This window comes from Varanus komodoensis, unplaced genomic scaffold (assembly GCF_004798865.1).
Source record: "Varanus komodoensis strain SLA01 unplaced genomic scaffold, ASM479886v1 scaffold2, whole genome shotgun sequence".
NCBI classification, from domain to species: Eukaryota; Metazoa; Chordata; class Lepidosauria; order Squamata; family Varanidae; genus Varanus; species Varanus komodoensis.
In genome coordinates this window covers 22,218,475-22,234,116 of record NW_025335568.1, presented here as the reverse complement: position 1 = coordinate 22,234,116, position 15,642 = coordinate 22,218,475, and the positions used below count along the sequence as shown (strand labels likewise).

The following is a 15,642-nucleotide window of genomic DNA, read 5'->3' as shown; positions in this document are numbered from 1 at the left end:
ATTCAAGGGAAATCCTAAGAAACTGAAAACTTTTGACATACAGTGCTTTGGGTGGCTAAATTTTATTAGTATGTGATATGTTCATAGCCACTCATTTACAACTTTGAAACTGCCAAGCTTGCCTAATGAGTGTGTAGTTGGCATCCATTTCTTATTACTAATTATATTATGAAATACAGATTTTTTTGCAGAAAAATAAAACACTGGAAAGTTAAAAAAAATGCTTGCTTCACATCACTGACCACTTGCCTACAGTCTGAAAGATGATATCTGATTGTCGTTCTTCAGGCTGATATCCAGAGGGAGACTATATAGCTAATTTTGCTCATTAGAAGAATAGATCATAGTTTGACAGCTTAGTATGTGAGTATTGTGCATAGCGAGTTGCCCTGTGATTTTTATTTTTGTTCTAAACAACATACCTGTGGTGCATAAACAAATGTACTATTGTTGCCAGAAAGTCCAAGGATTTTACATTTCAGCTGGCTGGGTGCCATGTTACAATAGATGGGTTTGGAATTTAGCTACCAGCTTGTTTCTTCCTTGCACCTTGTTAAGCTTATGTCTATTGTTAATTCCTCATAATTAGCTTTTGTGTGGAACAGGCCAGGGCAATATGACAGCTGTATGAGGCCTAGCATAGCTCTTTTTTTTCCCCAGGGATGGAGATCTTTCCATGCTACTGCCAGATTTGCAGATTTGTGGCCAAAAATGGTGGCAATTTGTAAGGAAACAAGCCATGTGGGGATTGTGTGCTTTGTTTGTAAGTGAGGGTTGTGCTGCAGGAGTAATTGTAGCAACAGAAGTGAGATACGGGCCCAGTGGTTTGGTAGGTATGTGGCTCTGTGACTGCTGATGTTGCCCACGCCTGGTTTAAACACGCATAGCATTACGTCCTTAATATCACTCTGTGTAACATCACACTTTTGCTAACCTTGCACAGGAACAGAGGAAATTATTTCAGAACTCCTAGGCATCATGCTTTTAAGTTACCATGCTCCTGATCCAAATATTTACGGAACAGGAGGAGTATGTTGTTCTGTAAATAATAAGACCAAGATGCCTTTCAGTTACAGTTGCATCATTATTCCTGGAAGGGGTAGGAAAAGCCTGGGTAGACTTGCCAAGCACACATTACAATTTTCACTCTACACATTTCTTTAATTATGTAGCACATCATTCACTTTCTTTTTCTTTACAGTGAATATGCAGGGCCCTTTGCTCAGAAGTTTAAGAATTGAAAATTGATTCCTTTTGAGACTTCTTCCCTTTATTTAGTTGAATGCATGTGGGAAATGACTGGCGAGAGAACGATGAAATGCCTTTTAGCTATGTGGTAGTACCAGCACAGATCGGGCACAGCTTACTTAAGCACACAGGGGTTGGGCAACTTTGAGAAGTTCAGATTCAGTTTAACTCTTGAACTCAGTAGGTTGCAGTCTGCCGTGACTTGGAAAGAAAAGCTTCTGTGAAGAAAATGACATGTGGGTACAACAGAATTTGACTTTTCTAAATTCTACAGAGCTGTAGAAAGGGTAAAATTTAACTTGCAAACAACCTAGATTTGACTTTTGGGGTACCTTCCATGTGCCTTAAAAAGTCAAGTTGGTGGCAGTAAAGGAAACAATTTCCCCCACTTATGGCTTTAGAGTAAATAAAAACTGGATGGGGAGCTTCATATGACTTAATTAACAGCATGTAGTTTAACCCCAGAGAGCTACAATACGATTGAAAATTCTGTCAGCCTCCGGGGGGGAAAAGAAGACTCATCTGAAACACAGTAATTTATTAATCTCTGTCTTCTGTGCAGGTTTTACTGGCATTGACTCAGAGTATGAGAAGCCCGAAGCCCCTGAGTTGGTACTCAAAACAGATTCCTGTGATGTCAATGACTGCATTCAACAAGTTGTGGAACTTCTGCAAGAGAGGGTAGGGAGTCTTATAAAGTTGTCAGCTTCATAATACAAGCTTATTGTAAAGATAGTATGTCATGTTGTATTGATTTTTTTTTTTTTGCATTAGATCTATTGCTTTAAAGCTTTTGATAGACTGAAATAAAAAAAAAAAGCCCATGACTACTTAGATGGTAGCTTTAAAAAGTAGCTGGATGATCTTTAATACAAGAAAATCCAACAATTACAGGAAATGGATACAGTCTTTAGACATAACACAGCAAATCACGGTTAAATGACAGCCCACTCAACCCAATTTTAACTTTAAGTGCAGATTGTCATATTGTGTAAACTCAGTAAGTTTTTGCTTTCTTAGACATGCAAATGCTGCTTCTGAGATGGTGCTTGCTATGATACAAATGGAGCTCAGGGTGCTCTGAGCTATGTAAAAGATGACAGTAGTTCAGCTATTTCAGATGTTTCAGTCTTTATTGAAAATGGGCAACAAATGAGATACACCTATCTAGTGTTGCACAAAAGCCATTAGACTACCCCAGTAGAAAGTTTATTTTTAACTTATTAAGGTATAACAGCACTTCATGAATATTATAAAATATGAACCACAAGTCTACTGATTTTATTCACATCGCACTGACTTTTCATTCATGAAATTGGATGTACTGAGATTGCAAGCTGAATCCATGGATGGAAGTATCTGTAGTACTTGACAACTGAGAACTTTACAGTAGGAAAGGGTTCTGTTCCAAAGCAATTATTCCAAAGGACATATTGTAGGAATATCGGGTTGGATCCAAACTTCATGCAATAGGACATCCACTTGCCAAACAGGATATCTGTGCTCTTTCTTCCCCACTGCACTCCCACTGCACTCCCTCCACCCCCACCTCCCAGCAGATTTATAAGGGGCTGCAGATTGAGGGAAAAGTCCATCCCACCAGTGGGAGGAAACCACTGGTGAGCAACATGGTCAGGGGCTTCACCAGCATAGTAATGACACACAACTCTTTATTACTGAGTCATCTGAATCAGATGAGGCTGTGGAAGGGTCAACCAATCTCATGGGATATATTAGGTGAAGGCACATTATTACTAGAGATTTAGGTAGTCTCCTCCCTGGCTTATTTTTCCGACAGTTGGCAAATGCATCCCCTTAGGAAGAGATTACAATATTCACAAGGACATTCAGATCAAAGGAAAAATATTGAGTGGCAAATAAAGTTGGTTTAGGTTTAGCATCTGGCTAATAATAGGCAGCTTCTGAATCAGTCCAGCATGAAAAAAGTGGGATGTAAATGTAGTATGGTAATAATTATAATAATTTGTCAAAAGAACCAGATTATTATTGCTGTAAACCAACACAGCTGAAATCTAGGGGTTTAAGCATCCCTAACTGTGTTAGTTCTGGCTTTTACCTATGCGTACAACGGGACACACTGCCCATGGAGAATGTGCATGGCTGTTAGAGGCTCGGTATCCTTGATTTGGAGATAAATCCTTCGCTAATTTGATTTAACTAAATCTAGGGTTTTCTTCATCTAATACAATTGATGTTACCTGGCTTGTGTGTACAAATATAACAAATATTCAATTTACTCCTGTAGATGACTATTTTTTGTGTTATCTTCCTATGAAAGTCAATGGATATTCTTGATAAAGGCTCAGCTGGACTGTTGTTGGGGTCTGCATAGCTTTTAAAATGTGCATACTGTTGACCTGCTCCCATGGAAGTTCTGTGTCCAGTTTTAATAGATGCAATAAATATCTTTAAGCTCTCAATGTGGAATCAAATATTGTTTTGACAGCTCAGTTAAAGGAGAAAAAAGACGTTACACAAAGCATTGTTTCTGTGTGAAATAAACAGAAGTCTTTTTGTTCTCCTTTGGTGTCTGATTTTGAATTTTCAAACTGACACTAATGATAAATACTTTTGCATGTTTGACAAGTATGCTGAAATCAGGAGGGATGGAAATGTTGAATATATCCGTTTTTAAGTAACTTTAATAATCCCACATGAAAGCACAACCTCAAGTAGTCACTAGAGGGCCATCTAACATAGCCTTTTCATCAAGTAGCCTCTGGAAGAGGTGAGGTTCTTGCCTCTGTTTTTAATCTAAACTGATGTTTTGAAAGTTCTGTCTATACATACCAGTAACACTGGATTTACTAATCCTATAAATTACTTTAAAAAACATTTTATCATGTTCATGAAATCTTTAATGTTCTGAAATTCTATGCTGTGTACAAGTTAAAACTTCCAAACCCAGGTTTAAAATTTTGTTGGGTTGAAGGCAAAATTCAAGTATGTACACTGTTTTTGCATATGTCTGCTTCAATTGAGATAGCAGACTTTAGTTGCACAATGTGACTGATTCTCAAGCTTTGGAGAACAAATTTGGCTTAAGACAAAACGGGACTGAAATTGAGAGAAATGCTTTGTATTGCATAACAATAGAATGTTTTAATGAATTGCATACCATGACCTGTACCTCTACCTTTCCTTGTACATTTGAAGCACACATAGAAGGTGTTTTAGATACTTCATAGCTTTTAAAAGTTTGAGCAATTCCTGGTAGTTTGCTTAGAAAAACTAATTTAGCCACAGTCATTATCTTTTCTTTATAACAAACACAGCATATTTGGATGTTTTGACTATATTAGTCCTGTCAATATGTCTTTTTTATATATAAAATATAAACAACAAGGTAGAATTTGTTCTATCTTAATGCTAATAGGATTAAACTATTGCCATGTGTAAATGATTCTTAAATGCATTCTTATCCCCATGTAAAATTGCCTGAATGCAAATAAAGCCTTTAAAGATAAAAACACAGTAAAATATTTCATGTTCTGCAGCAGGAATTCATGGCTATGTATTCCTGCAGAGTAATACTTTCAAGATGGGAGATGTTTATAACAGAGGAAGCTTATTTCTAGGTTCCTTTGGGTAGAGGTTGGAGAAAGTACTATTAACTTTAAAATGAATATGAAGTCTTAGAATAAAACAGTTGTGCTTAGCTGTTAATGAAAATTTTCATTTGTCTGAAAATTTGATGAATACTAATTCTCTCTGACTTCTTTTGTATACATTGTGGAAGCAAGCTTCATTGCATCTTATGTGTCAGAAGTCTTGTATCTGAATTGTTAATACACAAATTTTGGCTATTATCCATTTGCCTGTTTTAGAATTCTTGTTATGATTCAGGTCTGTCATTGGCTGGGACTTGTGTGGTGTCCATTTTAGTTGTTCGTCAGGAATTTAGCTAAGTTTATCACTTTGGCAGAGAATGGAATAAATAGCACCCATTTCTGTAAAGCTAGTGCAATCCTGAAATTCTGTGGTTACAATTCTGTGCATGCTTTCCTGGGAGTAAGCCCCAATAAATTCAGTGGGACTTGTGCTAAGCAGACATGCATAGTATTACAAAGCCCTGAGTCTCCAGGTGCTTTTGGGCTGCAAATTTCATCATACTTGGCCATGAATCATGCTGCCTAGAAATGATGGGAGTTCTAGTTCAATGAGAGCTGGGGACCAGAGGCTGAAAAATGCTGCCATGGGATCTTATTATAACATTGTAGTGACATGAAACCCTAAGGTACCATCCTAAACTGAATTACTGTTCTTTTTTAGGCTAGCCATGCCTAAAATTGTGATTCTCAAAACCTTAAAGTTCCCTGAGTCATCCCTACAATTCCTGTTGCCTCTACCCACCGGCAACCCACCAGCCCTGCCTGCCTTTCATTCTGGAAAACCAACTATCTTGCTTACAGCTGACTTAGGGTGTTGGTCTCCCCTGTAGAAAAGGCTAAAGGAAGGGAAACCTGTTTGCAGTAGCCTTCCTCTCTATCTTACAGCTGGGGACAGGGGAGGGATCACTGTACACTTTGTGCAGCACTCCTTATCCACCTCTACAGTTTCTTAGTTGGGTATGAGGCTTGTTGCTCACCACAGGCACAGTATGTATGTCAAAGCACAGTTACTTGGGGATTTAATCTTTGTTATATTTATATCTCTCCTTTCTCCTGTTGAGGAACCCATGGTGTCTACAGGAAGTTCCCAGGTGGTCTCCTTTCCAAGCTCAGGCCAGCCCCAGAACTGTTTAGCTTCAACATGGTGGATGCCTTATCTTCCTTCAGACCATGAATGGAGCCCTATGAAATCAGTTATCCTTCTAAAGATTAAGCTGTTAGAATGGTTTTGACCACATATGGAAAAAGTGCCATTTTTGAGCCCTTTGGTTGTTGAAACTGGTTTGGGTTTTGTTTCCAAAGTTTCCCTAGGCAATTAGGCTCATGCTTAAAAGTTCTTTAAGAATGAAGGGAATATGTCACTGCTATTGAAGTGGATGCCTTTAACATGGATGCCTTTGTCTGTCAGTAGCTACAGTGTGTGTATGTGTTCCTGTGTATGTTTTCTTTCAGAACACCAAATTAAAACTGCAAAATGTTATGAGATGCCCTCTCTGTATGCCAGGTGGCAGTACATGTTTTGTTTTGTTTCTGAATATTTGGGTGGATGCTCTTCAACTGCTTTCTATAGACCATTCATCATTTTCATATGACAGCGGTTGCCTTTATTTTTTCCTCAAATTAATTTCCCAGTGTTGTACCCAAAGTATTCTATTAAACTGTTTACCCAAATGATACTAATTTGGTTTGGATGGAAAATTCCCAGTGTATATAGTTCCTGTATCCCTTCACCAATTTCTAGCATATTGCCAAAGCATATTGCAACTTGTATGGGATGGAAGCACATAGGAGCAGACTGAAGTTTGTGTTACGTTTTGTGAATGGCTGTCTTTTAAGGAACAACAGTTTCAGAATCAAAGCACAATCAACAATTTTCTTAAGGACAAAAAGTTATTCTTGAGGAGTGGGGAAAGGAAAGAGGGCTGCTTAGGGACCAAACCTCTAAACTGTTTTTCGTTATGAATATTCTTTAGACACGTCACTGGCTAAAAATTAACTTTGTGGTGACTCCATCACGTTCTTTTCCCACTTGAATGTTGTTCTGGTTGTCTGCGTACTTTTCTGTATAATTTGGCAAATGCTGTGTTACACTGTTTCTCTCCAAAATGTGTTCTTGAAAAGGCTGTGTGGTGCAACCGCCTTATGCCATGCTGCTGGGTCTGTCTTGGCTATGAGGCCAGGCCGCTACATTGTGGATGGCAAATTGATCTTGATAGAAAGTTTAGAAGGCAAGGGAGAAAAATCACAAATGGGTTTTATTTACTTTGTTGTTACTTTGGGGTCTCTCGTGAAAATGGGGTTGGAAGAGAGTGATGCATAAAAGTCTGTTCTCTCCATGTATTGAAGGCATTACATGTTCCTTTGGGAATATACACATCTTTCCCGTCTTCCCTCCCATTTTAGACGCAACAGTAAAGGAGGTGTGGCTCACTTATTCATAGCATGTTTAAAGAGGGTGTGTATGAAATGAAAATGGATGTATAGCTATTGTTTTGTCTTTACAGCAGGCTAGTTAAGCCTGCAATCTCTGGATTGTCTTACTGGCTGTCAGGTGCTCCATAATAGCTGTTTCCTGTAGATCATGTCTTTTTCCTAAAATGATACCTTTTGCAAAGAAAGTGTAAATCCTACCTACCTTGGTTTGCCTCCTTTACCCATGATTAAATGGAACACCTGGATACGTAAATTTTAACTAAGATTTGAAAACAGAAGTAACTTCTCAAGTCAGTGGTGTGCATTGACAAATGCTGAACAGGACTTTAGTCTTGGGCCTATGTTGTCTATGGATGACTGTGTTCTAGGATCTCTCTCTTACCTTTCCCTTCTGCTATAGGGCAGAGATCACTCTCCTCCCCAGCATCAGCTCCTGGTTGGCTTATTTCTTCATAATAACACAGGAATGATACTGACAGTGTTTTTTAATGCATGCTTAACTTAATGTGTAGCTTGACCCCTAGTCTTTGTTGTGGCTGCAGCTGATTTCAGTGTTGCTGGAAAAGTTAAGTAATACCTCATATGAGTTGGACTTCCGAAGTTGTCTGAGGCCAGTTTTGGTGGTAGTTTTGCTTAGACGTGGAAGCATATGGTGGTGGAGCTGCTTCATAGCTATCAGGGGCTTACATAATGTTTGACCCTTTGCAGTGGTTCCACTGGTTAACACAACAAAGTCTTGGGATACCTTAAAAGACCAACACATGGATTATGGCATAAGCTTTAATGGAGTACAGCTCATCGATGGCTTAGGCTAGCCTTTCTCAGGAAAATACTGTCTTCAAATGTATGAAACAGTCCTGACAGAGTTGTCTAAAGGCTTCTTAAATAATTCCCTGGAAGAAGAGCATTGTTAATATACTGGGCTGAAACAACAGTGTTCAATGCTCTTCAACATTCAAATTAATGATCTGGATGAGAAAGTTCAGGGACTGATTATCCAATTTGCAAATGATAGAAAACAGGGTGGGATAGTACCACCTTCTTAAATAATACAGAAAGAAGATTCAAGATGATCTTCATAGGTTGGAGTGCCGGGCTGAAAACAACAGAATGGAATTCAGTAGTGACAAATGTCACATTCTGCACCCAGGAAAAAGAAAGCACAGGTACAGTTCCAAGATGGGGAATACTTGGCTCAATAATACTGCAAGTGGGAAGGATCTTGGAATTGTAGCTCACAAACTGAATATGAGTCAACAATGTGATGTGGCTGCAAAAAGGGCAAATGCTATTTTAGGTTGCATTAATAGAGGTATCATTTCCAAATCATGTGAAGTACTAGTTCCCCTTTACTCAGTACTAGTTAGGCCTCATCTGGAGTACTGTGGCCAGTTTTGGGCTCCAATGTTTTAAAAAGATGCAGAAAAGCTGGAAAGGGTTCAGAGGAGGGCAACAGGGATGATTCAGGGACTGGAAGCCCTATGAGGAGAAATTGAAAGAGCTGGGCATGTTTTCTTTGAGAAAAGAAGACTGAGGGGAGATAATATAACACTCTACAAGTACTTGAAAGGTTGTCACAAAGAAGAAAGACAGGATCTCTGAGCAATCACCACAGAGTATGGAACCTGGAATAACAGCTCAAGTTACAGGAAGCCAGGACCTGCCTGAACATCAGAAAAAACTTTCTGATGGATAGAGCAGTATGACAGTGGAACCAATGATCTAGGGAGGTTGTGGGCTCTCCCACACTAGAGGCATTCATCCAAGGTTTTATTTATTTATTTATTTAATAGCTTTTGTATACTGTCCACTACCAAATGGTCCCGGGACGATCCTACAATAAGGATGTCATTGGGCAGCCACCTGAGAAGAGTCCTGTATGGAGTGGGAGGTTGGACCTGGTGGCTCCTTCCTACTCTACTATTCTATGATTCTATGATCATGAGGATGACATTGTTATACTGCATTTATATTTCACCATTTTCCCTCATGAGGAACATAGAGGTTTACATTGTTCCTTCTCCACTCCATTTTTTCTTCAAAATAATAGCCCTGTGAGGCAGGTTAGGCTGAGAGTGAGTGACTGGCCCAAAGAATGCAAAGTTTCATAGCTGAGAGAGGACTGGAACCCAGCTTTTCTAGGTTCCCATTCCAACATTCTAACCACCACAGATTTGGTGCTGCACTTCCCATTTGTTGGGTTTCTTAAAGACTAAAATTAGTGTTTCGGTGTTTTGAGACTAGTTCTGTCTCTTTAGCTCATTGTGGATCCTTTCCAGTTCCCTCATACTTTGCACATTCCTGCCTCCCCTAGCCTCTGTTGGGCTGCTATTCTCATAATTTTCAGTGCACACATTTGGAGAGCACAGGACTGGAGAAGGCTAGCTTATGCCATAGTTAATTTGTTGGTCTTTAAGGTGTCAAACTCTTGTTTTTGATATAGCAGACGAACATATTTGCTCCCCTACCTACTTATATCTCTGCACCTGCCCCCAGTCTTTTTTTCCAGGCTTGGTGTACTATGATTACACAATGACTCAATATGCATCTCATCTGCTCTTTTGTGTTTATATAACGTGCACCCTCTCTAGAATAGGGCTTTCCTTTTTTCTGCTATTTTGTATACTCTCATGGAGAATGCAGAACACTATGGAATATGTGCCATTACTTGATTAAAGAGATCATTTCACAGAGTAACTCATTTCTCGAGAATTTTCCAAGCTACTGCTGGCTTTTCCAGTAATATTAGAACTAAGTAAATAGTAGTGTTTCTGCAGATCACTGAAGTGAATAAGTACTAGCACAATTGCAAATTAAATCCGACTCTGGTTGGCAGAATTCATTTTTAATTTTAAAATGCATTATTCTACTGAACCACCATTTAAATATATTAGTGCTGTTTTGTCTGTTAACAACAATTCTTCTTTTCCTAGGATATTGTACCAGTGGATGCCTCTTATGAGGTTAAAGAGCTGTATGTACCTGAAAACAAACTTAAATTGGCTAAAACAGATGCAGAGACTTTACCAGCCCTGGAAATAAATAAGGTAATACATACTTACAAATGACTAAATAAAAGTAAAAAAGTATTATTCTTGCTTACCCATTTCATGTGTTAGCCATTAGTATAATATCCCAAGTAACTTCCAGATTATACAAGTTTTCTTCCAGTTTGCCTTGGAGGTTCCTCTTGCCACCTGAGATGAACAGGTATGTGGCTATCTCCAAGTCTGGCAAAGTTGGATTATGCTTCTGTGATTTGGTTTGAATGATAAATAACAATTCAGTAAGTATTCTACTTCCAGCCTTACATTTCTCTTATCACATTTTCTGTGTTTTATGCATTGTCCTCTTTCCACATGAATTAGTTTCGAATTCTGCTGCTTTACAGATTTATGCCTTTTGGTTTACAGATTTATGTCTGTTCTTTACTTGGTTAACTTTTCTTTCTATGAGCCTGAATTTGACTATAGCTCCTTGTAGTATGCATGCAATTTAATCGCTTACATCCTTCTGTTAGGTCTACATAAGCAAAGCACCTGATGATTATAGGCCCCTTATGAACACAAATGCAAACACATTTGAAACTAGATGATTACTGTAGCCATCCAGTTCTTAAAGTGCTTGCATGTTTCTGTCTTTTCAGTGATGATAAATGTGTACCATAGTTTCTTCTTTTGTTTTGGATAGCTCTCTATGTGCCTTCCTGTTTATAACTGTTAAGTAACTGGTAATAACTTGTCAAGTTATGCTCATATCCCTTTGGAAACCACTTCCAAAGATCCCAGAATATTTGTTCACTGATAAGTGAAATGGCTAGCAGGTGAAGTTAACAAGGGGTGTTTGTGTGTGTGTGTGTGTGTGTGTGTGTGTGTGTGTGTGTGTGAGCTTAGCAGAGGCTGGAATGAAGCTTAACTTTCTTTCCAAGCTGAGTATAAAGCTAGAGGTATATTTTCCTTGGGAAATGAATTGAGAGTACAGAATTATGATTTCTGTATTCTTCATGCAATATGTGGTTTATCCATAATACTTATTATTATGATGTGTCCATGAATCATATTATGAGCAGAATATAGTGGGGTTTGGATTGGGTGAAAAGGGAGTGAAAGCCTGGCAGGGTAGTTTGGTTTACAGGGCATTGGTTTACCTCAAGCTTATTGAAATGTTTGCATGTGTTTCCTGAACAATTATGCAAATTAAAAAGTCTTAGTGAGTGGATTTATAACTAAATAAAATGTTGCAGTTTCATTCTTACAAGCGGGTTTTGTATCTCTTTGCTGGATTGCATATATTTTGCATGCTTTTCCTTTCACCTATAGATAAAATATCTTTACTATGTTCCCATATAGGGACTTCTTCAGCACCCACAATCCTGTTTCTACCATTTTTCACATACGAATGCAAAGTGCTCAAAATTCTAATAGGTTCAGTTATGCAAAAACCACATGAGGAAACAAGTAGTCACAGGTCTTGATTTGAATGGTGTCAGGAATTTGGGACTTACCTGATGCTATCAACACTTCTGTTTTCAGGTGGATATGCAGTGGGTGCAAGTTCTGGCAGAAGGTTGGGCAACTCCTCTTAATGGCTTCATGAGAGAGAGAGAATACTTGCAGTGTCTTCATTTTGATTGTCTGTTGGATGGTGAGACACTTTAAATTTAAGTATAACAGAGTCCACTTCTACTCATTATGTAGAGAGACTGTGGATAATTACTCCATTCATCCTTTAAAAGCAAAACCCCAGCAACCCTGTTTATTATGGCCTGATGAATGATTAACAATAAATCTGGATTCTTACTGGCCAGTTAACCACTCTCTGTCTTGGTGTTGCTGTTCCATCTTTTCACCTCTCCTCCTCCACCACACATGTATGGGAATTTCCTTTCCCCACTACTGCCATGACCAAAGGCTAAACTGCTCCTTCTCTGGACAGTCCTATGTAAGGGTTTCTATTTCATAACCAAGACTTATTTTTCTATGCCAAAATAACTTTCTGCCACTGTACTTTTAAATTCTACAAGTTGACCACTGCTGACAATTCTATTAGAGTATTTTAAAACTTCTTAGTAAGTAGTATAAAAGGTCTAAGTATGAGATGGGCACCAACACTAGAAACAAGCAATTAAATAGATATAAAAGAAGAGTTCATATCTCTGATGCCTGGACCATTATTTGAATAATGTTTGTTCCATATATATTTTTTAACCTTGTGTACCAAATATTTGCTTCTATAGTAGAATTCTAGATAATGGCATTATTTAACAGTAAAATCAGCTGCACTTTGGCAGTTTTTGAAGCTTGAAGTATTAAGTGCATAACCTTTCTTTATAATGATTTGGAATTTTAAAACAGATCACACATGTGTACTGTAGCATTAAATTAACACTACAGAAAAGTTTAGTTAAACAACAAAAGCCATGTGCCATGCTGATAGAATAACCTAACAACAACTTAGCATGGATTTAAATTCTTCAGTCTCAATGTAAGTTTTGTCAATGAAAAGTAGATCAACATTTTGCAGTAATATGTGGCATCCAGTGATGTTTTTGATACTTTAATCATTTTGTGGTAAAACTTAGCCAAATACGATTATTAACATGAATGAGCTGCTTGAATTCTAGGTTTGTTCCCAGTAAAACTTCAAGTCACTATAACAGAATTGCATTTCTTTGGTTAATGTTCTTTTTCTGTCTCGACAGGCATTGCATTCTAAATATGTTAGTAATGATATCAGTGCAGTTCTAGAAATGTATACATTTAGATGATTTCTTTGAAGTGTGTGTAAGGAAAAAGAACACCTTCAACAGAAATGTTGAGTTCATCCCCATAGTCCTTTGGTATGCAGGGATTGTGAAATTTTCTCAGATAATACAGCCTTCAAAGGTTGTTGTCTTGGATTCAGAATCAAAACTGGAAGAAGAGGTGGGATTGAATGCTTAGCTGTATAATACCAAGGCCAAGTGACCCAGAGATAACAGTCGGCCAAAGAGGACCTGACATTGCAAAGCCCAGGGAGCCAAGGTTCCATTTGGATGCCAGGAAGCACTTCCTGACAGTCAGGACCCTGAGAGTGTGGAATGGGCTTCCACGAGTGGTCGTTGAGGCCCCATTGGTGCAGGTGTTCAAGGATAGGCTGGACGTCCACATGGTGGGCATGTCATGAGCGGAGCCGGCTGATGCCGGAGGTCAGACTAGATGGCCCGGGAGACCCCTTTCTGTTTCTATGTTTCTATTTTCAAGTTCTGTGGGAAATTCTGTAAAGCCTTCTGAGAAAGGGAAAAGAATGGGGAAGAATCAGATATCTTTAGCAATTAGTCCATAAGCATCCTGAACCACCTTGAAGGTAGTAACAGCACCTTCTAGTTTAGGAGTGAGGAGAGGTAGTCAGCTTATAATAAATGTTATACCATTAAGCCACATTTCTCTAATAACCAGTATTTAATTTTGCTTGTGTCTGTGGTTATTGACTCTTGCATCACTCTTATTTTTTTAATACAAACCAGGCCTCTAACATAGTGGAGTGTTAGAAAGCCTTCTGCCCTGTTTGGGAAAGGAGTCCTGCGGGTGGAACGAAGACTGGCGCATGACAGCTGGTCCCTTTGCCTTTGGATATTGGATGGGCATTCTTATTTGCAGTTCCCTATTTTGGGAACATTCTTGCCTAGAAAATTTTGCATGGCATGTAGTCATGTCTTTTTATTTATGTATTTTTAATGCTAGTCATTATTAGAGTAGCAGTGCAGGAATATAAAAGATCTAAAGAGAAATTTGTTTGTTTGTTGCATTTGTATGCTGCCCCATAGTCAGAAGGCTCTCTGGAAATAAATATGCACACATAAATAAATGTTCACTCCCACACAGTTAGTTTTTCTTAATGACTCAAGAGATGTTTTATCTTTTCTATTGCACTCGTGTATCTCCCGGCTTCCAGTCTTGTGCATCGTTAGGACGAAAGGTGTGCCTCCCTCACATTATCTCTTATGGCTAAAGTGAACCTCATTCATAATGCCAAGCTATATGGTGAGGATTGCTGTTTAAACATAGTGATGGCTCCATCCAGGTATGGAAATGCAGGAACCTTCCTGACTGCTTCCTGTAGTAGTCACAGGCAGTCACAGTAGTCACAGGCGATCTTTCTCCTGGAGGGAGCTGTGAATTGCTGAGGAAAAATAGTCATTGCAGTGGCAGCCCGGTGCTGTTTGTGTTTGGATCATGCAGCTGGTATTTATTTTCTAGAGGGAATGATACTGGAATGAAAGATCCTTGGGTAACATGATGCACCTTCAGCCACAGTGCAGGGGATCTCCCACTTACTGTTGTAAAGCAGTAGAAGCAATAAACCTGCCCTCTGTGTCTTGAGCTACATTGGCAGTGAAAGGAATGAAAATCTAGAAATTCTGCAAGAAGTGATAAAAGTATGCACACAGGAGAAAGAGAGAAACATATATACATACTATTATATGCATATCAGTGATTATATGTGAAATGCATATGTATGAAAATAGTTATGCATAAGCTTCAACAAAAGCAGACCAGATATCCATTTGAGTAACCATTTGAACCTGGCCTTTGTACGCCATCCATTCAAATACTGAAAATGTTGTAAGGCCCTCAGACCATTGCATTATAGGAAGTGAATATCTGTCCTCCCAGTGTTGCAGTATTAGTCTTTTAACTGTTAAAAGAGCATGGAACATCCATTCATGCTGACCATTTGTTAATTTCAAGCAGCATGTAGGTAACTGAACAGAACATGTAAACTTTGTGTGCCAAGAGAGCAACAGGTTCTCAAGGAATTAGGGTATAGAATGGATCTTTATTCAAGAACCCTAGAAATTTATAATCCAAATGGAAAACTCCTGTTTTATCTCCTGTTCCGTTTGTCCTTTTCAGGGGGAATTATTAACCTATCAGTGCCTATAGTGCTGACAGCTACACAGGAAGACAAAGAGAGACTAGATGGCTGCACAGCATTTGCTTTGTTGTATGAAGGCCGGCGCGTGGCTATTGTCCGCAATCCAGAGTTCTTTGAGCATCGAAAAGAAGAGCGTTGTGCTAGACAGTGGGGAACAACATGCAAGGAGCACCCCTACATCAAGGTAGCTTTTGCATTCTTGTTCTCTTTCTGTAGCCTAAAAGGGTTCTGTTATCAAAATAAGAATCATCCATATAAAGCTGTCATCTTCAGTATTATTCGAGCATAAGCCATTTGGGCAGTGCCACAAGGTCACTCTGAAGTAGGGTGCTCTTCTCACCTGTAAGTGGTGATGCCTGGTGTGTATCTGGCTCAGCGGGAGGCCTTTCAGAGCCTCTGCTCCCCATTCCCC

At 38.9% G+C, this 15,642-nt stretch overlaps 1 protein-coding gene across 1 annotated transcript in view; it reads left to right on the top strand.

Moving 5' to 3' along the window:
- The window catches only part of PAPSS1 (3'-phosphoadenosine 5'-phosphosulfate synthase 1), a 52,570-nt gene that overhangs the window by 14,325 nt on the left and 22,603 nt on the right, over positions 1 to 15,642 (top strand). The window contains exons 5-8 of the mRNA XM_044429220.1: positions 1,811 to 1,929; positions 10,247 to 10,360; positions 11,846 to 11,957; positions 15,209 to 15,414. Of these exons, the coding sequence (XP_044285155.1) occupies positions 1,811 to 1,929; positions 10,247 to 10,360; positions 11,846 to 11,957; positions 15,209 to 15,414 (551 nt within the window). The remainder of the gene's footprint in view (positions 1 to 1,810; positions 1,930 to 10,246; positions 10,361 to 11,845; positions 11,958 to 15,208; positions 15,415 to 15,642) is intronic.